The sequence below is a fragment of the Berghia stephanieae genome, chromosome 7 (genome assembly GCF_034508935.2).
Source record: "Berghia stephanieae isolate SIO BIC M18660-M18661 chromosome 7, UCSD_Bste_1.3, whole genome shotgun sequence".
Classification (NCBI taxonomy): Eukaryota; Metazoa; Mollusca; class Gastropoda; order Nudibranchia; family Aeolidiidae; genus Berghia; species Berghia stephanieae.
In genome coordinates, this window is record NC_088366.1 from 32,018,812 (window position 1) to 32,045,072 (window position 26,261).

At 36.9% G+C, this 26,261-nt stretch overlaps 1 protein-coding gene across 3 annotated transcripts in view; it reads left to right on the forward strand.

Moving 5' to 3' along the window:
- The window catches only part of LOC144977078 (leucine-rich repeat and coiled-coil domain-containing protein 1-like), a 322,882-nt gene that overhangs the window by 257,400 nt on the left and 39,221 nt on the right, over positions 1–26,261 (forward strand). For all 3 annotated transcript variants that reach the window (XM_078921832.1, XM_078921833.1, XM_078921831.1), the window contains exons 14-19: positions 4,017–4,133; positions 5,191–5,275; positions 11,558–11,671; positions 12,238–12,309; positions 19,592–19,666; positions 25,344–25,443. In XM_078921832.1, coding sequence (XP_078777958.1) covers positions 4,017–4,133; positions 5,191–5,275; positions 11,558–11,671; positions 12,238–12,309; positions 19,592–19,666; positions 25,344–25,443 — 563 coding nt within the window. The remainder of the gene's footprint in view (positions 1–4,016; positions 4,134–5,190; positions 5,276–11,557; positions 11,672–12,237; positions 12,310–19,591; positions 19,667–25,343; positions 25,444–26,261) is intronic.

The window sequence follows — 26,261 nt, forward strand, 5'->3', positions numbered from 1 at the left end:
TAATTGCTTTGTTGCGATATAGTTTTATGTTCAATGTTTAATAGAAAAGGATTATAATAATAATAATAATAATAATAATAATAATAATAATAATAATAATAATAATAATAATAATAATAATAATAATAATAATAATAATAATAATACCATACTAAAGGACGTAAGATCACGTGGCCCTAAAACAATGAACCCTTAAGGGCTATTTTATAGGACATTGAACAATTTTAATATGTTCTGAAATAGTTATAAATAACTTGAAAGGTCTTCGCTAGCATATTTTTAAACTCATGAAATAATATTTTTGTGTTTGGGATATTTTCGTCGACAGAGTGTATGACACAGGAAAAATGCCAACTGATATGAAACGATCCATTTTTATAGCACTACCAAAAAAGCCAGGGGCAGTTGATTGTGAACAACACAGAACTATTAGCCTAATGAGCCACCTCACAAAAATTCTTTTGAAGATAATTTTACTAAGAATAAGAAATAAAATACGACCTGAAATTGGGGAGATGCAATTTGGTTTTGTTGAGGACAAGGGTACCAGAAATGGAATATTCACATTATCAATGCTGATGGAAAGATGTATTGAAGTAAATAAAGATCTGTATATGTGTTTCATCGACTATTCAAAAGCCTTTGATAAAGTACAACACGAAAAACTATTCAAAATTCTATCATCCTTGGACATTGATGGTAAAGATTTAAGAATATTACGGAATTTGTACTGGGAACAAGAAGCAGCAATGCGTGTTGACAACGAGCTAAGCAGTTTTACACCTATTAGAAGAGGAGTTAGGCAGGGGTGTGTTTTTGTCTCCAGATTTATTCAACCTCTATAGTGAAATGATATTAAGAGATATCGAACATAAGAAGGGGGTGTGTATTGGAGGAAAGAATGTAACAAATCTGAGGTATGCAGATGATACGGTTCTACTGGCAGAATCTGAACATGAACTACAAGAATTACTGGATGTTGTAGTCAGGAGTAGTGAAAATATGGGACTGGAACTGAATATATCTAAAACAGAATGTATGACGGTATCTAAAAATAATAACCCACCAGCCTGTGTAATAACAAGCAGAGGACAAACAATACAACAAGTTGAATGTTTCAAATAATTAGGCTTCAATGTAACATCCAATGGAAAATCAGATTGTGAAATAAAGAAAAGAATAGGTATGGCGAAGAATGCATTCAACCAGCTGCATACAATTATGAAAAACAGGAATATTAGCATGAAAACAAAAATCAAAGTCCTGGATTGCTATGTATTGTCTGTGCTGCTATATGGTTGTGAGAGCTGGACCATAAACAAGACCATGGTTAAAAGACTGGAGGCAGTGGAAATGTGGTTTTACAGAAGAATGATGAGGGTGTCATGGATGGAAAGGAAAAGAAATGAAGAAATTTTAGAAATGGCCAACAGAAAAAGATCACTGATAACAAAAATCATCAAACGCCAAATGGAATTTTTAGGACACATTATCCGCCACCCTGGTTTGGAAATACTCGCCTTGACTGGAAAGATGAATGGAAAAAGAATAAGAGGAAGACAAAGAATAACGTATTTGAAAGGGATAAGAACTTGGACAGATGAAGCTGAGAAAGGTGGCGCTGCTTTAATAGAATTGGCAAGAGATAGATCAGCTTGGCGGAAGATGACCTCCGACGTCTGCTTCAGATATGGAACTACATGAGATGAGATTTTAACAGCATCAGAATTTAAATAGAGGGACAATGACACTTCAGATGTGCATGAATCGAGAAGCCGCATGATGTCCGCTTTGAAAGCCCAGCGCAGGAAGTCTTTATTAGATACCCATTATTGTTCATGGGAAGCTGAATAGTCCTCCACATCCTTTTGGCATTCGAAACTGGAGTTTATCCCAGTTTATATAGCAGATGCTTTCTATCCTCTGGCTAAGACACTAGTCTATCGCAAGGTACTTTCCGCCAGATCTAACAGACACAGCCTCCCAATCACTGCCGAGTTGACTAGGCCCCTTTGCGTGTTAAGCGAGTGCCCTACCAGGTGAACTTTCGGGAATCCCTCTACAAAGCTGTTGTTTGGTTGGGGTTTGTTTTTTATTTTTTTATTTTTTTTTTTTTTTATTTTTTTTTTGGGGGGGGGGTGGCGGATTAATTCCCTGCTCTGCACCGTTGTTTGTGTGTGTGTGTGTATGTGTGTGTGTGTGTGTGAGTGTGTCTGTCAGTTTGTCTCCCCTTCTTTGAGTCAGAGAGTACACAACACACAAACAGATTACCATTATATAGACAAACAGATAAAAGTGCAATGTTATTCTGGCCCTGATCCAGCTCTTATATCGACGTTTTTCGGTCATGGCTTTATAACGGGTTATTAAAGACAGAAAGAAAGACCTAGTACACACCCACTCCCTCTCTGACCTCTCCGGACTGTTACAAAAGCCCGTTGGAATTTTCCGCCGAGTTTATTTCAGAATTGTTTAAGAGTGCACATAAAGTACTACAGTTGTTACGTAAAGCAACCAGCTTGGATTGTCCGAGAAATCTTGCAGGTCTCATAACCGAATGCAATTTTTGAGCTTTTCAAAACATAGTTGAAATGGAAATACTCTCAACCAACTCAAAATATTATCCGTTTCAACAATGTTAAAACAAGTCCATAATAATTGCATTCGGTTACCAGACCTGCAGATATGTGGTCATTGGTCAGGACTTTAAATGTTGTCACGAATCCCGTATTTTGGTTGGTCCAAAATCTACCCAGCAGTTGACCCTTTAAAATCAAGACTGAATTGCATTTAGATATTTTCCCCCTTATCAATTAAAATTAAATTGAGCTTTTATATCCACTAAACGTGCTCAAAGCGCTTTACAAGGGGCCCCTGGTCAATAGCAACATTTAACATGTAGGATGGGATATAACGCCTGTTAGGCGATATTTCAATTTTTCGGACAAAGACAACGATGTTAACGGCCAGGTACTCATTTTACACCTGAGTACGGTGAGAGAATGTGAGTAAAGAGCCTTTTCCAAGGACTCAACTATGCGCCGAGCGCGAGGCTCGAACCCAGGACCTTCGGCATAGCCGCACATTACTAACACAACCTTACAGCTTCCATTCCAATGAAGTTCGAGTCGCATCGCTGCTCATAATGTCTTGATGACTTCTGCTTTCCGGTCAGAGTAATACGGCTGTGGCCTTGTGATATGACGCTCGACTTCCGATTGGGGGGTCCTGGGTTCGAGCCTCGCTGGGCTCATAGTTGAGTCTTTGGGAAAGGCCCTTTACTCACATTCTCACCGTATTCAGGTTTTAAAATTAGTACCTGGCCGTTAACAGCGTTGTTTCTGTCGAAAAAAAATGTAATATCGCCAAACAGGCATATGAAACTGGAGTTTATCCCGGTTTATATAGCGTGAAACGGACATTAGCAGTTGCTTTCTATCCTCTGACTAAGACACTAGTTTATCGGAATGTACTTTCCGCCAGATCTAACAGACCCAGCTTCTACATGTTACATGTTGCTGTTGGTAAGGGACCCTTTGTAAAGCGCTTTGAGTACATTAAGTGGATATTGCTGAATATAAAACCTCAAGTTGTTTTTTTTTTTGTGTGGTTTTATGTGTGTTTTTATTTTAAAATTTGTTGGTGGTTTTTTTTCAGTTTTTTGTATTTTCTATTTTTTTTTTTTTGGGGGGGGGGGGGGGTTTGTTTTATTTCTTGTTCGTTTATCTATTTATTTGAGCACGCTCTGTGGATATTGCTCTATATAAAAGCTCATGTAATTTGGTGGTTTTATGTGTGTTTATATTGTTTAAATTTGTTGGGGATATTTTTGTTTTTGTATATATATTTTTTTTTTTTTGGGGGGGGGGTTGTTGTTTTATTTTCTTTTTGTTTTTTTTGTTTTTTGTTCGTTTATTTATTATTATTTTAAAAAAAATCTAAATCAAACCTTGACCACAAGGGATTCATATCAAACTGTGCAATGCTTCAATTCATGTCTATGATTTTCACTCTAGAGAGGATATGAGATCACGATACAGTTTAAACAGCCCTGAACTCCAAGAGGTCATCGGGTCAAAAGTGAAAGAGGTAGAGAGGCAACAACAGGGAGAATTAGTTCGCCAGCAACAAAGGTGAGCATCGTGCGTAATGTGTCACCATCACCACCACCACCATCATCATCATCATCATCATCATCATCATCATCATCATCATCATCATCACCATTATCATCATTATTATTATTATTATTATTATTATTATTATTATTATTATTATTATTATTATTATTGTTATTATTATTATTATTATCATCATCATCATCATCATCATCACCATCCCCATTATCATTACCATCATCATCGTCATCGTCGTTGTCTTATCACCAGCACCACGACCAACATGTCAATCAACCAAGTCTTCTGTTCACCGAAAAAAAAAATTAAAATAAGAGTGGTCAGGACTTGTTAACTTAAAACATGGCTGAAATAAGAAGACCCCCTTTTTAACTCAGATCGCATTCATTGTTTTAATTTTCAAAATTTCTATATTATCTTCGAAATTGCTTTATTTGTGCGGCTATGTGGCCTAGTGGTAGGCCACATGCCTTAAGATCGGAGGGTCCTGGCTCTTTACTCACATTCTCTCACAGTATTAAGATGTAAAATAAGTTCCTGGTCGGTAACAGCATAGTTCTGTCGGGGGACAAAATTCTAATATCGCCTAACAGGTGTCATGTCTCGCCCTATATGTTAAGTGTTGATGTTGGATAGGGACCCCTTGTAAAGCGCGTTGAGAACGTTTGATGGATATTGCGCTATATAAAAACTCAAGTTTTGTTGGTAGTGGGGTTTTTTCTTCTGATCTTTGTTGTTGCGGACTTCGGTTTGGTTTGTTTTGTTTTTTATATTGTCATTTTTAAAAAAATTGGTTGTCTTTTTTTCTATTTTTTTTTTTTTTAGTTTAGTTTTTTTTTTATTGGGTATTTTTTAATTAGAAAAAGTAGTATCTACTTTTTCTTACTAAATTGTTATGAATTGTTAGAATAGAATTGGCAATAGAAAATTATTTTAGAGGATTGGGCATCCGATGATATTTTTTCCACATAATTTTGTGATTATATGTCACAAAGTTACTAAGTTGTGTAAGTTTACACTTTTTTATCAAACAAAATACAACTATACATTTCAGAGTGGAGCAGCTCTCACGTCAATATTCGGACCTAGAGAATGAGTTTCGTCAAGCTCTTACCATGGAAGAGGCTCGTTTCAGAGAGGTGAGTGTCTTCTAAATGCATGTAATCTAAACTTAGCATCGTCATAGCTCGAACACCGAACCCACTCCACAGCATCAGTGCACCTGGGCCCGTCCTGACAATCTCTAATGATGTGCTCCATCGTCTGCTCTGGGCATCCACATATACACAAGCTGGTCTCAGCTAGCCCCCACTCCCTTCATGTGGATTGTCTGTAGACAGCTGCATGGTCTGTTTTGGTGCTTTCTTCCGTAATGATTCTCTTTCTTCACTTCAGTCTACCTGTCGTTGAGTTGTGGTCATGGAGGGGGTGCCTTGGGTCCATTTCCTGTTTATATTTCTGGGCTTTGAAAGCAGTGGCTCCTCTCATTTGAGGAGGTGCAATGCCAGCCAGCCGATGGAAGACTGGAACTGCATTTGGTTTCAAGTTACCAGTAATGATCCGGCAGGTGTTATGTAGCTCTGGGTCAGTCTCTGTCAATCTTTTTGGCATGGCATGATCTTGCCGAGACTGGTGAGGCGTATTCGGTTGATGAATAGCAGAGGGCTAGTGCGGTTGTCCTGCCAGTTTTTGGATCTGCTGTCGATATAGTGTTTGCCAGATTTCTTAGAACATTGTTTTTTGTGGCCGCCTTTGTTTTTGTTTTCTTTGTGTGTTTAGAGAAGGACAGTGTGAGGTCTAAAGTGACACCGAGGTACACGGGAAATGCGTTGTTCTCCAATATGTACCATTTCAGGAGATGTGCAGTTTCCTGTTGGCTTGCCGTTTATTTAAATGGAAGGCATACACTTGAGTTTTTTTTTACTGGGTTGGCATTTAGTGAGTTTTTCAAATAGTACTCAGGGAGTGTCTTCAGGCGATCTGTTAGTCTCTCCTCAATGGTCTTGAAATTTGAGGCCTGAGACGCAAGACATATATCATCAGCATATTATATAAACCTCCGTATGTTCTCAAACTGAGGTTGGTCGTTGGTATAAATGTTGGAGAGGTACAAGTACCGATCCTTGAGCCAGCACGTTTTTGTTTTGTTTTTAATATCCATCTGCTTTTGTTCCCATCTATTTCCACAAAAAGCGACGGTTTTACATAAGGGATTTTATTATTGCAACTACTTTTATGTTACAAGTTACCCTTGCAACTTTTACTTTGCCATAAGCAGCTGTCAGGTCCACGAAAAGTCCCTGTAATGTTTGTTCTCGTAGCCATCTTCAATGTGCTGTGTCAAGTTCAGGAGTTCATGGCGGAAACCAGCTTGGCCAAGTGTGATAGATCTTCTTCTACTGTTTGGGAAATCCTGGCTAGTATCGTGCGCTCGTATACTTTGTACGGTATGCAGAGGAGGGATATTGGTCTGTAGCTCTTGCTGCTATTTGGGTCTTTTCCAGGTTTTAGTAGTGCTATCACGCTTCCTTGTCACGAAAGCTTTGGCATTGTGCATGATTCAACACAGCGGTTGATAAGAGTTAGTAACCACGTGTTTGTTGAGGGACCGAAATGCGTTATCATTTCTGCAGTGATGCCGTCCAGACCAGCCACTTTACCAGGTTTGGAGTATTCAAGGGCTGATTCCAATTCTTCGATACAGAAAGGTCTACTTCCTGTTCACTTCCTTGGGCTATCTTTTCCATTTCTTTTTTCATTTCCTTAAGTTTGCCCTTTTCTCTGTGCGTCGGTTCTCCATTTTTGATAAGTTGGTTTGCTACATCATTTGGTGTCACCGCTACAACACTGGTTTGTTTGTTATTTTCTGTATTTAGTTTTTCATAGTTGACCAGGCTTTCTTGCTCTGTCATGTTTATGCTGGTTATCATTTCCTTCCATCTTCATGATTTTGTTCGCAATGGAAATCATTAAGGTCTCACCAAGTTGGACAGTTTCTTCAGTAAATCGATCCGTTTCGTTAAGCCTCCACATACTGTTCATAAATTTCTTTGCTGCCTTGCTGTAAGTGTGGTATATAGGATTTCCCGCAGCCTCTAGGTTTGTGCTTTTTGACAATTCTCCATATAAGTTTCTGGAATTTGTCGTAATTTTTGGGAACTGGATCGGTGATTTTGATCCTGTCGTGTAATCTAAACTAAAAGAATTAAGCTAATTTTCTTCTTCCTGCCTGATAGATAAATTATATGGGGAGGGGGGCGGGTGGAAGGCTTTTACGCATGGTGTAAGATGTGAAAAGTTTTGCATGTTTTAAAGTTTTAAAAAACTTGAGCAAACTTGAGCATTACATAGTGCAATATCCACTAAACGTACTCAAAGCGCTTTATAAGGGGTCCCTAGTAGCGAACAACACTTAACATAAAGGACGAGACATGACTGACTCCTGCTAGGCGGCATTACAATTCTTCAGACAGAAAAAAACGCTATTGATGGCCAGGTACTCGTTTTACACCTGAGTAAGATGAGAAAATGTGAGAAAAGAGCCTTTTTAAAGAATGCAACAATGCACCACTCAGAGCGGGACGGACACTGGACATTCCGGTCCGAAGGCGAGTGTCAAACCAGTTGACCACATAGCCGCTACAAAGTACACTATTATTTTGTCTTGCAGAATTATTCTGACGTTGACTGACTTTATCTCATATAATATACTGGTATACAGTGAAAACAATTCCCAGCTTACCAAATAGTCCGAAATCCGATGCTTCCTTGAATTCTCGGGTTTTAAAAACTGTTGGACAAGCTGGGGCTCATCTTAATCTATCGGTTTGTGTGACCTCCCGTCTCGAAACAGTATTGTGTCAGGATGGTTTGGACATAAAAAATTGAATGTATCGTTTTGCAAAGATAAGAGTTTGGTCAACCTTTTATTTCATAGAGAAATAAATAATAATAGCCAATTACGTTTCAACAGTCGTAACGTCACTTCCCCTCGTAATGACGCATGGTAACTTAGTAACTGGTTCTAAACTATCGGAACAATGGCGGACGCCCTTATAAAATATTTCTCCGACGAGCATAAAAGCGTATCCAGAGGGGGGAAAAACATTATAAATCTGATCATGTTTTCACTTTTACACATTCTGATCACAAGACATATGAAAAGTTCTAGCCAGCATGAAGAATAAAAAGTACCGATTTTCTTTGTTTAGATCACGATGGCCGCCGTTGTTGGGCGACGTGACATCAGACTATTGAATCCAATTGGAATGGAAGCTTCCATTTAGTTTACGAAGACAGATTGATGGTGTGGGCGTTTCTGATCGGTCATTCGTCTTTAGTCTTTCATTCCTCGTGTTTCGTTGACAAAGGAGAAAGCCGTGTTATGATATAGAGTGGAATAAGTAAATACTTTCTTGAATTGACAGATACTAAAATATATCATTTCTTATGATTTTATTCTAAAAATCCATTTTTTCTGAGTGGTCGGTCTTTAACCCGATATTATAATATATAGGCCGTTTTGTTTGTTTATTTGTGTGTGTGTGTGTGTGTGTGTGTGTGTGTGTGTTATGTATATGTATGATAAGAAAAGGGGAAGCCTTTCAGTCAGTGTCCATAATAACCTACGACATTTTATATATAACCTTATTTTGTTATAATTTATGCGCCAGTCTTTTGGTTTGATGGATCATTTGTTGCGACATATTTGTTCTAAGCCATTCGGTTTTGTTGGTGAAGGCCGATTGTTTTTTGGGGTTTTTTTTTTTTTTTTGCTTTTTTTTTTTTGGGGGGGGGGGTTGTTGTTTTTTTTTTTTGTTTGTTTTATTTTTTTTGTTGTTGTTTTTTTTAATTTGGGGGGGGGGGGGGTAGGGGTGGAGGGAATACTAATGTGGTTTGGGGTCTTTTGAATCGACCCAAACACTGAAAGTTTCCCCTTTTCTTATCATACATTTACATAACACACAGACGCGCGCGCGCGCGCACACACACATACACACACAATTAAACAAACAACACAGCCTAATATACTATAATATCGGGTTAAACCAAAAATGGATTTTTAGAATAAAAACGATAAGAAATGAGATATTTTAGTATTTTTCAATTTAAGAAAGTAACCTTACTTATTCCCCTCTATATTATAACAATATTGTAACGAAGAAAGACGATGAGGGCGTTTCGGGTTTCCCCTTTGTCAACAAAACACGAGGAATGAAAGACTAAAGACAAATGATCGACCAGAAACGCTCACACCATCAATCTGTCTTCGTTAACTAAATGGAAGCTTCCATTCCAATTGGATTCAATAGTCTGATGTCACGTCGCCCAGCAACGGCGGCCATCGTGGTTCTAAACAAAGAAAATCGGTACTTTTTATTCTTCATGCTGGCTAGAACTTTCTCACATGTCATGTGATCAGAATGTATAAAAGTCAAAACATGATCCGATTTATGTTTTTCTCCTCTGGATACACTCTTAAGCTCGTCGGAGAAGTATTTCATAAGGGCGTCCGCCATTGTTCTGATAGTTTAGAACCAGTTACTAAGTTACCGTGCGTCATTACGAGGGAAGTGACGTTACGACTGTTGAACCGTAATTGACTATTGTTATTTATTTCTCTATGAAATAAAAAGTTGACCAAACTCTTATCTTTGCAAAACGATACAGTCAATTCTTTATTCCCAAATCATCCTGACACAATACTGTTTCGAGACGGCAGGTCACACAAACCGATAGATTAAGATGAGCCCCAGCTTGTCCAAAAGTTTTTAAAACCCGAGAATTCAAGGAAGCATCGAATTTCAGACTATTTGGTAAGCTGGGAATTGTTTTCACTGTATACCAGTATATAGGAGATAAAGTCAGTAAACGTCAGAATAATTATTCAAGACAAAATAATAGTGTACTTTGTAGCGGCTATGTGGTCAACTGGTTTGACACTCGCCTTCGGACCGGAAGGTCCAGTGTCCAAGTCCCGCTCTGGCCGGTGCATTGTTGCATTCTTGAAAAAGGCTCTTTACTCACATTCTTTCACCTTACTCGGGTGTAAAATGAGTACCTGGCCGTCAACAGCGTTGTTTCTGTCTGAAAGAATAGTAATGTCGCTTAACAGGCGTCAATCATGTCTCTTCCTTCATGTTAAGTGTTGTTGTTCGCTAGGGACCAGCTTATAAAGCGCTTTGAGTACGTTTAGTGGATATTGCGCTATTTAATACTCAAGGTTGCTCAAGTTTTTAAAAACGTTAAATCATACAAAACTTTTCAGATCTTACACTATGCCTAAAAGCCTTCCACCCCCCCCCCCCCCCTCCCGCTGACCGTATAAATTAATCAGTCAGGAATAAGAAAATTAGCTCAATTCTTTTAGTTTAGATTTCACGACAGCTCAAAATCATCGATCCAGTTCCCAAAAGTTACGACAAATTCCAGAAATATGTGTTATTTTAATGTTTAGTTTAGTTGGTATTTTTTTGTTTTGTTTTGTTTTGTTTTTTATTTTATTTTACTCCCTGTTTTATTTTCAATTTTGTTTGCTTTGAAACACTTGGTAATATTGCTAATCCTAATAATATTGCTGATTAGGACAATAATGTCTGTCCCTGTTGCTAATAAACATCACGGCATTAACCTCATTAATTATTTCCATCTATTCATGCTAAAAATGCGGAGAGAAAAAACATTTATCCTCTTAACAAACGAAGTCGCTCAGAAAATGTGATAACCCCCGATTCTAGAATCATTATCTATCAGGGATCTCGGCATAATCTACAGACATATTGATTTTCCACCTTTATACCATTCCATACTCGTGTAGGCGTCTGCTGTCGGTTTTTCCAATTATTGATCCAATGTTTTTAAAAATTCCAATTAATATGGTTTTATTCATAACGAGAGAAAAACTCCTCCTTCAAGGCAGCTACAACTGTGGAAAACAATTTAGGTAGAGAGCGGTGAGGGCTGCCTGAAGTCTGGATCGGAAAAATACTAAAGAAAAGGTGAAAATGTATAGACACGGTCTAGACTTCGGATGCGAATAGTACAGACAATTGACGTTTCGGGTACAAAACCTTCGTCAGCGAAACAATAAACAAAGGAAAGTTGAAAACAAATGAAACAACATGTAGTGAGAATTGTTTCGTCTGCATTCCTTGGTGGTTTAAGAATGATAGTCACCGAGGAATACAGACGCAACAATGCTCACTACAGATTGTTTTATTTGTTTTCGACATTCCGTTGTCTATTGTGTTATTTGTTTTTTTTTAAATGTAATGTTACTGTTTTGCTTTTGATTTAATGACTTTTCTATTTTTTGTTTGTTTTGATTTGTTTACTTGGTTGCTGGTTTGTTTGTTTGTTTTTTGGAGTTTTTTTTTTTTTTTTGCTTTGCTTGTCATTAATTTATTGTCCATTTTATCCAGTTAAAAACAGAGTTGGATTCTACCAGCACAGAGAATATGGAAAACAAACATTTGCTTTTAGCGGCTCAGAGAAAAGATGAGACATCCACCAACATCATTGCTGAACTGTCGGCTGTATGTTACTGAATATTATCATTATTATAAGTAGTAGTAGTAGTAGTAGTAGTTGTAGTAGTAGTTGTAGTAGTAGTAGTAGTAGTAGTAGTAGTAGTAGTAGTGGTGGTAGTAGTAGTAGTAGTAGTAGAAGTAGTAGTAGTAGTAGTAGTAGTAGTAGTAGTAGTAGTAGTTGTAGTAGCAGTAGTTGTAGTAGGTAGTAGTAATAGTAGTAGTAGTAGTAGTAGTAGTAGTAGTAGTATAGTAGTAGTAGTAGTAGATAGTATTTTTATTAGTAGTATATATTATTATTAATTATTATATATTATTATTATTATTATTATTATTATTATTATTATTATTATTATTATTATCAACATCATCATCATCTATTTTTATTGATTTTATTATCATTTATCATCATCCTCATCATCATCATCCTTATTATTATTATTATTATTATTATTATTATATTATTATTATTATTATTATTATTATTAACATTGTCATCATCATCATTATCATCGTCATCAATGATCATCACCATCATCATCAATTGTCACGTGTTTGTTTCTTTTTCTGTCCAGTTGGTGAAAGAACAGAAAGGTCGGATCACCGAACTGGCCAAAGCCAAACAAGAACAACACCTTTCACACAAGGTATGTAATAGTGTATGGCAATACTATTCAATGTGGTTAACCCCATAAAGGTGGTGATGTCAGCGTTAAATTCTTCTTGATTAACCCTTCACAGGTTAGGATAACATGGTTGAATTTTATGTGATTTACCCTGTATAGGTTGGGATGGCATAGTTTAATTCTACTTAATTAAACTGTCATATGTGATGGCATAGTTACATCCCATGTAATTTACAGATCAAGGGGAAGGCCACGAGGAACATGGAGAAGAATTAAAGAAGCTGATATACAGAGAAGTGATAAGACATGGAACGAGATTTTTTTTGAAAAGTTAGCTCAGGGTAGAGAAGGATGGAAATTGTTTGTGGCCTATACCCTGACGCAGGGTGAAAAAGGCAACGATGATGATGATGATGATGAGGTGGTGATGGCATAATTATATTCAACATGATTAACTCTGTACGGATTGGGATGGCATAGGTACATTCTACATGAATAACCATGTACAGGTTGTGGTGGCTTGGGAACATTCTACATGAATATCCCTGTACATGTTGTGGTGGCATGGTAAACATTCTACGTGATTAACCCTGTACAGGCTGGGATGGCATAGTTACATTCTAATCGGTTAACCCTTTACATGTCAGGATAACATGGTTACATTCTACCTGGTTAGCCATGTACAGATTGGGGTGGCATAGTTACATTCTACACGATTTACCTTTAACCCGCTACATGATTGACCTTTAACCCTGTATAGGTTAGGATTGTATAGTTACATTCTACACGGTTGACTTTTTTTCGCTACATATGGGGATGGCATAGATACATTCTACACGATTGATCTTGAATCCGCTGTAAGTAGGGATGACATAGTTGCATTCTACACGATTGATCTGTAACCAGCTATAAGTTGGGATGGCATAGTTACATTCTGCATGATTGAAAATTAACCATCTACAGGTTAGGATAGCATAGTTGCCTTCTGCATAATAGAACTTTACCATCAGGATTCAGTTGTACTCCAATTTGACATTATATATTACTATTATTTATCAGTTAACAGTGACAGCAACGTGAAAATAAATGAATTATATTAATCAATTATAGAAAGTGCGGCTATGTGGTCTTGTGGTATGACACTCACTTTCGGATTGGACGGTCCTGGGCTCGGTGCATAGTTGAGTCCTTGGAAAAGGCTCTTTACTCACATTCTCGCGCCGTACTCAGTTGTAAAATGAGTACATGACCGTCAACAGCGTTGTCTCTGTCGGGAATAAAATGTAATATATCCTAACAGGCGTCATGTCTCTTTTATGTTACGTGTTGCTTTGGTCAGGGAAATTTTGAAAACCGCTCTGAGCACGTTTTGTAGATATTGCGCTATATAAAAACACACACGTTTTGGTGTTTTTTTGTTGTTTTTTTAAATTATTATTGTTTTCTTATTGATGTTTTATATCACATATTAGGGGGAGATTGAACAACATCCGTGATTCCTGTTAGCAATTCAACGTTTGATTGATGGATTATCTATATTCCTGCATGGAATGATTATCTTTATTCCTGCATGGAATGATTATCTATATTCCTGCATGGAATGATTATCTATATGCCTGCATGGAATGATTATCTATATTCCTGCGTGGAATGATTATCTATATTCCTGCATGGAATGATTATCTATATTCCTGCGTGGAATGATTATCTATATTCCTGCATGGAATAATTATCTATATTCCTGCGTGGAATGATTATCTATATTCCTGCATGGAATTATTATCTATATTCCTGCATGGAATGATTATCTATATGCCTGCATGGAATGATTATCTATATTTCTGTATGGAATGATTATCTATATTCCTGCATGGAATGATTATCTATATTCCTGCATGGAATGATTATCTATATTCCTGTATGGAATGATTATCTATATTCCTGCATGGAATGATTATCTATATTCCTGTATGGAATGATTATCTATATTCCTGCATGGAATGATTATCTGTATTCCTGCATGGAAAATATTATCTATATTCCTTCGTGGAATGATTATCTATATTCCTGTATGGAATGATTATCTATATTCCTGCATGGAATGATTATCTATATTCCTGCATGGAATGATTATCTATATTCCTGTATGGAATGATTATCTATATTCCTGCGTGGATTGATTATCTATATTTTGCATGGAATGATTATCTATATTCCTGTATGGAATGATTATCTATATTCTTGCGTGGATTGATTATCTATATTTTGCATGGAATGATTATCTATATTCCTGCATGGAATGATTATCTATATTCCTGCATGGAATGATTGTCTATATTCCTGTGTGGAATGATTATCTATATTCCTGCGTGGATTGATTATCTATATTTTGCATGGAATGATTATCTATATTCCTGTGTGGAATGATTATCTATATTCCTGCATGGAATGATTATCTATATTCCTGCGTGGAATGATTATCAATATTCCTGTGTGGAATGATTATCTATATTTCTGCATGGAATTATTATCTATATTCCTGTATGGAATGACTAGGCGATGACATATCGTCGTATTATTTTTCTTCTTTTTTTTTTTAATTGAGAGATATTTATAATATTAGAAAGGGGAAACTAAATAACTAGATATAATAGCCAAAACCTTTACAACACAAATCGATAGTTTTTTTTTATGAAATACTATTTTTTTTTTCCCAAAATAATTATTAACATTTCAAATGATAAAGCAAAAGTCACCCATTGTACCATTTTGGTCAATTGTCAGAATAGGTCAGTGGCTTTATAAATCCTTTTTTTTTTACCTTTGGGTGTTTGATCATAAAATTTAATTCATTGAGATGTATTAAATGTAAGCTATTTTGAAACCTTTTATGATACTGTATTATAAATGCATCTCTGTTGTGATTCTGTATTATAAATGCATATCTATTTAACTCACTCAACCCTAACACCGACTATATCCGTAGTTTACCCGGGTTACTTTTACTCCATGCCAGTATTACATTTTTCTGAGACAAATTATAGGCGTAGTATAAGACAAGATAAGATATAGATAATGTGTGGTTTTTTGTTTTTTTTTGTTTTTTTGGTTTGTTTTTTTACATGTTTATGGTAGATGAATAAAACTATCTATGTACATGCTCATTTTTAATACATTTTTTTCCAATTTTGCAAAGTAGCAAAAATCTAGAGGATTGAGTGGTAATACTCGAATATTTTTATAATGATTTATCATCATGATGGCATGTCATTATTGAATATTGGACGTCGGTAAAACGATTTCCATTAATGGATAACAAAATAAATTATCTTATCTTTTCTTGTACATTCAGAAATTTGGGTGAAGTAGGCACTTAAATTGATGATAAAAATAGATAAAAAAGATAGAAAAAATACCTCAAGACAATTATTGAGAATAAAAAGTTTTGCGGTGATGAGAATTGATCCAGAAACACGACCCTTCCCCTAGCTGTGGCAGGCACGCTGTGCTGCAAACGCCATCCACTGCTACTGTCATGTTTTGTTTTTAATTAGTTACAGTATTGCGACTTTGGCTTCATATACACCCCCCCCCCCCCCCCTCAACTAAGCCTTACAGATCTCAAATTTCTATTTCATAATGTACAATGACAGTCGCTTGTTTGGAATCCTATATTTTAAGCACTGTTACAGTGTACTTCACCGCTTAATAAAAAAAAGAAAAGAAAACAACCCTCCGCTCGCATGTTAAGATGCTGTCGCCTATGCATGCTATGACAGAATATAGATAATCTCTCTAACACATGTGGGACGAGAACATAAATCAGGAAGTTGACCAAAGTGATTAGATTAGCAGTTTATTATCTTGGTCAAGGGCAAAGTGGATGTGTCTGAAGTGGAGTGAAAGATGGGTTTTGTGGAACAATGCCAGAAAACTAGCAAAAATAAGCCAATAGTAATAATCTGTCATCCGGTAAACATGGCTGACACCTGTTGGCACTAAGCTTCGGCTCAGTGTATTTTGTCTAAAGCTTCCCTTTTTTGAGTGAATGGATACCACGCTAAATACAAACATTGCTACCTTCAGTGTGAGATCTTTGAACAGCAACATTCCAAAGGAACAACTGATAAATGATTGTGTAAAGTAAGATGTGTTGTGTAATCAGAAACAAAAATCAAAAATGGCATCGACAACAATCTAAACGGATTGAGACTCTTGTGCATTCCAAACAGTTCTCCTCATTATGGAAGTAGATTTATTATTAACAAAACTTTGAACACGTTTCTATTCAAGGCATGTGAAGTGTCTAATAGAATATGTGTTGCCCAGTTCAACCTGAAGACTACTAAAGGTAAGACCAACACTGTTTACATCGTCAATGTCATTGGTCTCACAAGCGAACGTGCGAGAAAAGATCCAGAGGAGCTCGACAAATTCTACAATGACCTAAATATCAAATTAAAGACATTAGGCAATAAAGGTATAATCATAATAGCCCGGGACTTTAGTGCTAAAGTAGGACAACGAAAAGAAGGCGACTCGTGCAAAGGGGCCTACTCAAAAGGGATACAACATAAGAACGGAGAGAGACTAGAGTAGAATTGTGGGAGGACAAAACCTGTTTTCACAAACAATGCATTTTGCCATCCGTCACGTCACCGGACAACATGGACAGGTCAGTTTTGAGATCAAACCAGTGGTACAGTAAAGCCAATAGTATATTTACAACCAAATAGACTATATTACTTTGTCAACGGCGACATAAAAAGGCCATTTTAAATGCAAGATCATATTGTGGCACGCTCCTATCAAGTGACCATAAACTTGTCAAAACATGTTTCAAAGTTAACCTACCTACTCACATGATGGCACAAGAAACAATCAAACAACAACACGCAAAAAAATAAACATTGGCAAAATAGTGAACGATCCTAAATGTCGCATTAAATATCAACAAGCGCTTGGCCCAATCATAGAAAAACAAAACTACACACGCCGCGCACAAACACCAGACGTGTTGTAGACAAATACTCGGTCAGCAATAATTGAAGCCGCCGAACTCACAGCCGGCATCATAACAATTAGAAAAGTATGCCGTTTTCACGACAAAGATTTGGAAATATTGTCAACAAAACAAAAACAACTCAGAATAACAATTCAAAATATAATAAATGAAGATGAAAAACTGTGTCTCAAAAAACAACGAAACAAGATGCAGCATGAAACAAGAAAAAGAACCATCGAATTAAAAACATTGGAACTCGATAAAGAAAAAAAGTAGAACCTGTAAATTAAATAAAGCAACCAATGACCAGGCAATGTTCAAGGCCGTAAAGTCTTTCGAAAACCCAAAAGTAACAGACGAGTCAGGAGTATATAAACGACCCAAATGAGATATCAACGGTTCTTTCGAGTCATTATAAGACCAAATTTAGAAATGAAGACGTGGAACCAATAAACGCTGTTAGTGGACTCACCGCCCATTGCTCAGCCCTATAACATCAAGGGAAGAAATGGATTTAACAGCTTGGGCAACAACAAAGCCACAGGAGAAGACAATATATGCGCTAAACTATTAAAATATGGACCACCGTCACTCGAAGTACACGTTGCTGATATATTTAATATTACATTTAGAGCACAAGCCCCTCGACACAAACCCTGGGTCATAACACTCTGCATAATAACTCTTAACAGGATACGAACGCACAAAGAAAGGTACTCATCACACAAAGTGGATTTCGTCAAGAAATAAACACCGCAGATGTTGTGTGGACGCATAAATGGCTGGCTGCGAAAACTCTATCCGAGAAAATTAATATCACCATCACTGGAATAGACATGTCAGCGGCCTTTGACACGATAGATCGCAATGCCTTGCTAAACATATTGAAAACTATAATAAATGACGATGAAATTAGACTAGTGCGTTTCCTGCTCAATGAGACCTGGGTAAACACCAAAGTGAACTGAGCAACAACACAAATACCGTTCTTAAGTAATATTGGAATACCCCATGGAGATAGTCTCAGTCCGGTTTTGTTTGTTGTATACCTGGAGCGTGCTCTAAAGGAACTGCGCACCGTTTTAACTGCCCCTCAAACTGTGAGTCCAAACTTCTATCAGAAATAGCATAACGCAGATGATGTTGATTTCGTCACTAGAAAATATCTCAACGTGAAAGTCATGCAAGAAGCATTAGAGACACAATCTTTTCGTAAACGCCGATAAAACCGACATTACGAAACTGGACAAAGACGACCAAGATTGGAAAAAGACAAAAAAGGGTAGGATCGTTAATAGGAGACAGAGAAGACGTAGAAAGACGAAAACATCTGTCGACAGCCCCTCTCAATAAGCTGACACACGTATGGCTGAGAAACAACAAACTGAAAAGAAAAACAAAAATAAAGCTATACAAGAGCCTTATTAAATCAGTACTTATTTACAAATGTGGAACATTGGCACTAACAAAAAGCGAAGAAGATAAACCAGATGCCTTCCATCGGAAACAGCTCGGGAGAATTCTAAATATCCACTTCCCAACTAAAATAAATAACAAATTGTTGTACATAAAATGCGAAGAAACACCGCTATTGATTTAAATTTTGGAAACAAGATGGAGACTATTTGGACATATTTTAAGGAGTGACAGAAATATTCCAGCTAATAAGGCAATGGCATTATTCTTTACACCAAGCGGACATAGCAAACACAAAGGCAGACCCATCAAGCATATAAAGACCTCAAGCACCTCGATGACACACAATAACTAAAATGCGAAAAGGATTTAGAACACGCGAGATCCATCAGTGGAAAGAACTCACTCAACAAATCAGAAGCTACCAAAGCGCCCCAATCCGAAGATAAGGAGGCGATCGGCAATAAGTCAAGTAAGTCAATAATTTGTGAAAGACAATAATACTGAAAATGGCTGATAGTAATATTCTATTCATCGCTGCCTTTGGTGTTAAGGTTCATTGCACACAACAGCACGATTTTAGCAAAATTAGAAGGATATATACTATATATGCTATACTGTAATGCTAAGTATACTATAGTCAGATTTTTTATTAATGGCGCGTGTTTTTCTTGTGTTTCTCTGCTGTCCCTCTATCAAAAGTTGTAAAAATTTGTGTCAACCTCTTAATCAATTTGTCTTAACTGAGTCTAGATTTTGGACCCCCCCCCCCCCCCCCCCCCCCCCCCCCCCCCCCCCATTTATACCGTATTGAGGCGAAAGAGGTCACATTGACGTATTATTCTGTTGTGTTTTTCCATCCATTTGCTTGTCTCTTTACAGAACAGAGTAGAAAGACTAGAGGAGACACTGGACGATATGAGACGGCAACTGTCTCAATTGGACTCGGCCAAACAGGTCAGTAATGTTGGTTGGTTCGTAGCCATCGTTAACTAATATCCTGAGACTAAAACCCGTTAAGACTAAGACCGAGGCGACCAAAAGAGATAGGCAGAGCCACCGCGCATGACCCACTTTCTCTGCTGGGCTTAGTTCTGCGCACAGACTACCAATCGAACCAACTCTCTCTTCTCTCTCTCCTCTCTCTCTCTCTCTCTCTCTCCTCTCTCTCTCCTCTCTCTCTCTCTCTCTCTCGTCTCTCTTTTTCCTCTCTCTCTCCTCTCTCTCTTCTATATATTATATATATATATATATATATATATATATATATTATATATATATATATATATATATATATATCGTTTAGTAATTGTTCGTTTCTCTCTCTCTCTCTCGCTCTCCTCTCTCTCCTCTCTCTCTCTCTCTCTCTCTCTTCTCTCTCTCTCTCTCTCTCTCTCTCTCTCTCTTCGCAGTCTTTTATAGTTCATCTCCCCCTCTATCTTTCATTTAGTTATGCCGGACCAAAAAAGAAATCAAATGGAAAGAAGAAGAGTGGGTGGGGGGGGGGGGGAGGGGGGGAGGAGGAGGAGGAGGAGGGCGGAGAAAGTAAGGAGGCAAGTGATATTTCAATATTTTCACTTCATAACGGTAATACAGTCATTGCCGATTAATTTGTGATGAAAAAATGAATGATGCAACTTTGATTAATACCGTGATTAAATGAATGGTTAGAATTTTGGAGGGGGGTATCTGATGATGATGATGATGATGATGATGATGATGGTGATGAGGTGAAGGGGATGGAGGTTGATGAAAAGGAGGAGATGAGAAGGAGAATTGTATTGATGGTGTTAAATATGGTAACTTACAATTTCTAGCAAGATGATGTTGATGTTGATTGAGAGGTGAGCTTTTTTTAAGAATTAAGATAAATAGACAGAGACGCCAATTTTAAATTTGGCTCACAGGAGTTTCAGACACCACTCGTAGGAATTTCAATGCCGAAAGAGGAATTTCCGCACACAAGAAAAAGGAATTGGAATGGTATTTGGCATTGTGTTTACGTTTTGTATACTTCTAAATATATAACTGATTAGAATTATACTATGATGAAGTAAAGCACCAAAATCAAATGGTAGAGATTGTAGTACTGGTGGTAGTGAGGATGATGTGGTGTTGGTGGTTGTAGAAATAGTGGTAGTGATGATGAGGATGTGATAGTGGTTGTTGTTGTAGTAGTAGTGGTAGTAATGATGATGTGGTGGTGGTGGTGGTTGTAGTAGCAGTGGTAGTGATGATGTGGTGGTGGTGGTAGTGATGAAGATGAGGTGGTGGTTGTAGTAGTGGTGATAGTGATGATGTGGTAGTGATGATGATGTGGTGGTTGGAAAGGGGGGGGGGTGTCCTTGGAAGAATTTGACCTCACCGGAATTTGACAGAAGTTGCCCGGAACCCGGAAATTTTTTGCTCCAGACCAGAGTTTTTTCAGGTGAAACCGGAGTTTTGGAATCATTGAATAGACTATCAATGACAATTTCATTTTGATGTGTACAAGTACAAGATCATCCGGTTTTGTTTTGACTCAAGGCAACAGTTCAAGGTTTCGCTCGACGGCAGATGATGGCTTAGATGACACTATAGTTTTTAAATTATTTTTCAATTGCTAAATTAGATTTTAAAAGATACACACAACAAACATCATGGTGAGATTGGCAATCACAATGAATATATATCCATGAACAGAAATAATAACAAACGCGATAAATTCATTGTATCAACAGGTAATCCAGCGTAACTGTGGTGTGTAGTGTGTAATGTGTACACACAAACTTTGTTGACAATCAAATATCGCGGGGTATTAAATTTTAAGCCCAGCAGAGAACTCGCGCAATTCGGTTGGACAGGCCCGATACTATTTTTAGAAGGCCCGGACTAAGACCCATAGGTTGACGTTATTTTTAGGTCTGTACCTTGTGAGTTGTTTTCAGGGACGGCTGGTAATAATGGGCAGGATGGGCAAATACCAGCCTGTTTTTTTCAAGTTATAAGCTGTATTACCAGGTCCGAAATAATCTAATCTAAATTAGATAATTTCAAAAGTTACTACTTAAACTTGATACTTCGTACTGAAATCAATTTGTGTGTATTTTTGATAGATTGCGAATGACCATGCACCCCGTAATGCATAAACCAGTTACGCTCCTGTTCTTTTTATCAACCCCCCCCCCCTCCCCTCCCCAACCACTCCACTCCGCCCACATCGTCATCTCATCGTCACGTCGCCTGACGGTGAACTAACTCCGATTTTTGCTGTCTGGCCTCTCTAGTACTAGGTCGGGCTAATTCAAATGAGCCCACCTTAATAATCAGTGAACACTGAATAGAGCTTTTGGCAAACGAACTTTTTCTTATTTATTGCCTTACTTGTGCTGGTACCATTGATGTAATGACTTTGGGAAGGTTCCAGTATTGAATTAAATTTATTAACTTACTAATATTATATCAATTTAGTATTAATTTGTGTTGTTTTTATATATTTGTTTATCCATTTAAATTATTTCTTTTTTTTTTTTCTCGTTTTCTTTAAGTACTTCTCAAAACTCATTTATTTAAATTGTTTTCTTATTTGTTTTTTGTTGTTTTTTTGTTTTTGTTTTTTAACAAATTAATTTGTTAGTTCTTTTTTTTATTATTCTTAAAGTAATTACCGCTGTATTTTTATTGCCAGACTAAATAATTTTGCAAAACAATGTAATTTTCTATTGTATTTCCTCTAAATAAAACAAAACATTTTATTCAAAAGTCACGACTAAATAAATATTAATACAACCACCATTTTGGTTTTCTCAACAATTGAATTAGTATACGAGAAATACTCTTCTGAGTAAGGAGAGAGTTGAATTCTAAGTTATAGAGGAAATAAAGACGTTTAAAGGAAGGGTGGGCAGATTCCGTACTTGCCCGTCCTGAAGCTAATACATACATAAGATAGTTCGCGACGAAGAGGCGGGAAGCTAGGGGTTGATTGGGGAAGGAGCATAGCACTCTTGTATAGATAGCATTGGGAAGGAGTAAAGATAACACGGTCGTTATTGTGATAGTATAACGAATGCATGAGGAGAGATTGATAACATTCTTTTGTCTTAATTGTATTGTGTGAATTATTGGCGAAAGCCTAAGATTAAATAAACTTTGTAATATCGTATGGTGGTAACCATCATTGTCGACGACATCGTGGTTGTCATCATCATCATCATCATCATCATCATCATCATCATCATACATCATAACCAACAACAACAACAACAACAACAACAACAATATTAACAACAAGTACAACAATCGTCTCCACAACTATCATTCTAACCAACAGCACCACCAAAACCACTATCATAATTACATCCTCCCTCACCGCCTCGTCTTCCTCCTCCTCCTCCACCACCACCACCACCGCTACCACTATTCCAACCACTACCACCACCGGCACAATCATTCTAACCACCAAGACAGCAGTAAAAATGATGCAATTTCAGCTCTGAATGAAACTCGAGTCATATCGCTGTTGTTGCTTCTCGATGAAAACTTTAAGGTTACTACATACTACTGAAAACCAGTAATGTAACAGAAATATTAATCTCGCCGTTGAGGGATTAAAGCATCTCTTTAATTTTTCGAGTGAACGAAATGGACTTCTATTGTCAAGGTGTTGTCGCATTATGTCTCGTCGCTTTAGTTTTTAGTTGTATTCTCTTTCGTGATTATTTTTTGATTACGTTTGGAATAATTAAAATCTACTGGTATTGTCATTTCATTGTGAATGTGATTATTTGTGGTTGAAATATTTTTTTTAAAGGTGAAAAAAAATATAATTAAAAAAAAATAATAATATAATTATAATATAATATATATAATATATAATTATAATAATATATATAATATGCGGATCATCTTTGCCCAACCACTGTAAATAGGCTAGAACCGCCACTGGTTGTTTTGAGTAGTGATCAAGGAAACAAGTGATCCCATTGGTTGAACTGTTGAATACAACTCACGATTTGTTTTCTTTTGTGGCGAAATACTTTTCTTTCCACGTTATCCGCCAAGAGCTTTATTGTATAGATAGAATGCGCTTGGCCAAGGAGTTCACAACATTGCCATCCGGAAGTATAACATACCAACACACAAACTCTGTGTAACCATGAACTTTTATAGTCTTGTTTATACAGTTTAGTGAGAACAACTCACAAACGCGGATGGCAAAAACAATAACAAAGGCCTGAGTGACGTCATCTTCGAACTATCTATAGATAGTTCGAAGATGACGTCACTCAGGTCCGCGTGTATGAGTAATGCTCACTGAACTGTATTAACCCGACTACAAACGTTCATGGATACACACAGTTATGTGTGTTGGTCCGTTATACTTCCGGATGGCAATGTTATGAGCTTCTTAGCCAAGCGCATACTATCTATAGAGGATTGGGCGCAATATAAATAAATTTCATTATTATTATTATTATTATTATGTGTTGGTCAGTATCAGGCCATGAGTTCATGAAAGGCCACGCTTGGTTGGTTGGTTGATGTTGTTCTTGATGTGATTGTTGTTGTTGTTGTTGTTGGTTGGTGATGCGGTTGTTATTGTTGTTGATATTGTTGGCATTTTTATTGTGGCTTGGTGGCTGAGCGGTACGGTGTTTCGTCTTGCCTCAAAAGTCAAGCTATGTTGAGCGTGATCAGTACCCAGGTGGGTGACGGTGATTGTGGAACAGTCAGATCCCGACGTTATGTCCTTGGGTAAGGCATTTTACACGCATTGCTCCACTCACCTCAGGTGGCCACAGGCAGAGACGGATATTGAAAGAATGTTAGTGCAGAAAGGAGGCCTAACTGATACTGTATGAAATGGAAATAATATAGTCCAGTACGACCTGCGAGGGAAATACATGAAACATTGTGAAGCTCATTGAGCATGGTTTATCCGTTGAAATGCGCTGTATAAATGTTCATATTCATATAGATTTATTACGTAATTTAATTGTTGTTTATCCCAGACATGTGGAATTGGTGGCCAACCCAGACGTTTATACCACATGATTTCCTAACTCCAGGCCATTTAACAATTTAATTAAACAATTTGATTGGTATTGTTCACACAGGAGATTTGATTAATTCAAATGTCACGAGATTTGCTGAAAGACTTTAATATACATATGGGTGAATCAATCTTGTAACCTCTACTAGTCCGGCAAGAACATGTTGTTTTGTTTCTTTTTAACAATCATTTTTGACTATGTTTCTCTATTCTTCAATAATATTAAAAACAACGACAATAATAATACTTATGCTAATAATAAAATAGTAATAAGTATAGTAATAATAATAATAATAATAATAATAATAATAATAATAATAATAATAATAATAATAATAATAATAATAATAAATAATAATTAATAATATATAATAGCAATTATTATTATTAATATTATTATTATTATTATTAATATTATTATTATTATTATTTTTATTATTATTATTATTATTATTATTATTATTATTATATTATTATTATCATCATCAGCATCATATCGTCTCATTTGTGTTGACTATGAAATCATTTCACTTGGATTTAACCCAACCTGATATGGCACCGATTTGAGTCGATAGATCACATATCTGAATCTCTTACCAGGCTAAATCCAAGCTTCAAGCCACAGTTCAGGCCCAGGAGTCTGTGATTGAGGGACTCAAGGCAGAGAGGAAACTTTGGGGACAGGAATTGGCTCAGCAAGGTAGGAACCCCTTCCGTCAAACAATTCACCCCCCCCCCCCTCTCTCTCTCTCTCTCTCTCTCTCTCTCTCTCCCTCTCTCTCCCATCCCTCTCTCTTCCTCTTCTCTCTCTCTCCTCTCTCTCTCTCTCTTCTCTCTCTCTCTCTCCTCCTCTCTCTCTCTCTCTCTCTCTCTCTCTCTATCTCTCTCTCCTCTCTATCTCTCACACTCTCTCACTCTCTCTCTTCTCTCTCTCTCTCTCTCTCTCTCTCTTCTCTCTCTCTCTATCTATCTATCTATCTATCTATCTATCTATCTATCTATCTATCTATCTCTCTCAGGAAGGAACCATCATTTTCCCTTCTTTGGATATGCTACTTAGTAATTGTTGATCTGAATCAGTCGGCTTATATGAAGAACCGTTTTCGCAATAGTTATCCTATCCACGATTCATAAACCGGACTAAACTCTAAAAATACTAAAGAAAAAGTGAAAATGGAAAGGTTTCGGATGGGAATAGTACAGAAATTGGACTTTGCGGGTACATACTCTTCTACAGCGATAACAATAAACAAAGGTAGGATGAAGTTTTTAATGGACGTTAATGTTCTAACAACATGTTGTTTTTTTTAATTAGTTTCAACGGTCCCTTGTTTATTATTTTGTTGATGAAGAGTTTGTTCCCAAAAATCCCATTGTCTATACTGTTCATATCCGAAGCTTTTTTTTTTACATTTATTGAGTACTTTCATGATCCCAGGCTTCAGGCAGTCCTCGCCACTCTCTGATTAATCTCTACTGACCGATGGTCACAAATGGCTAGTGGTCTTCATTGTGGTA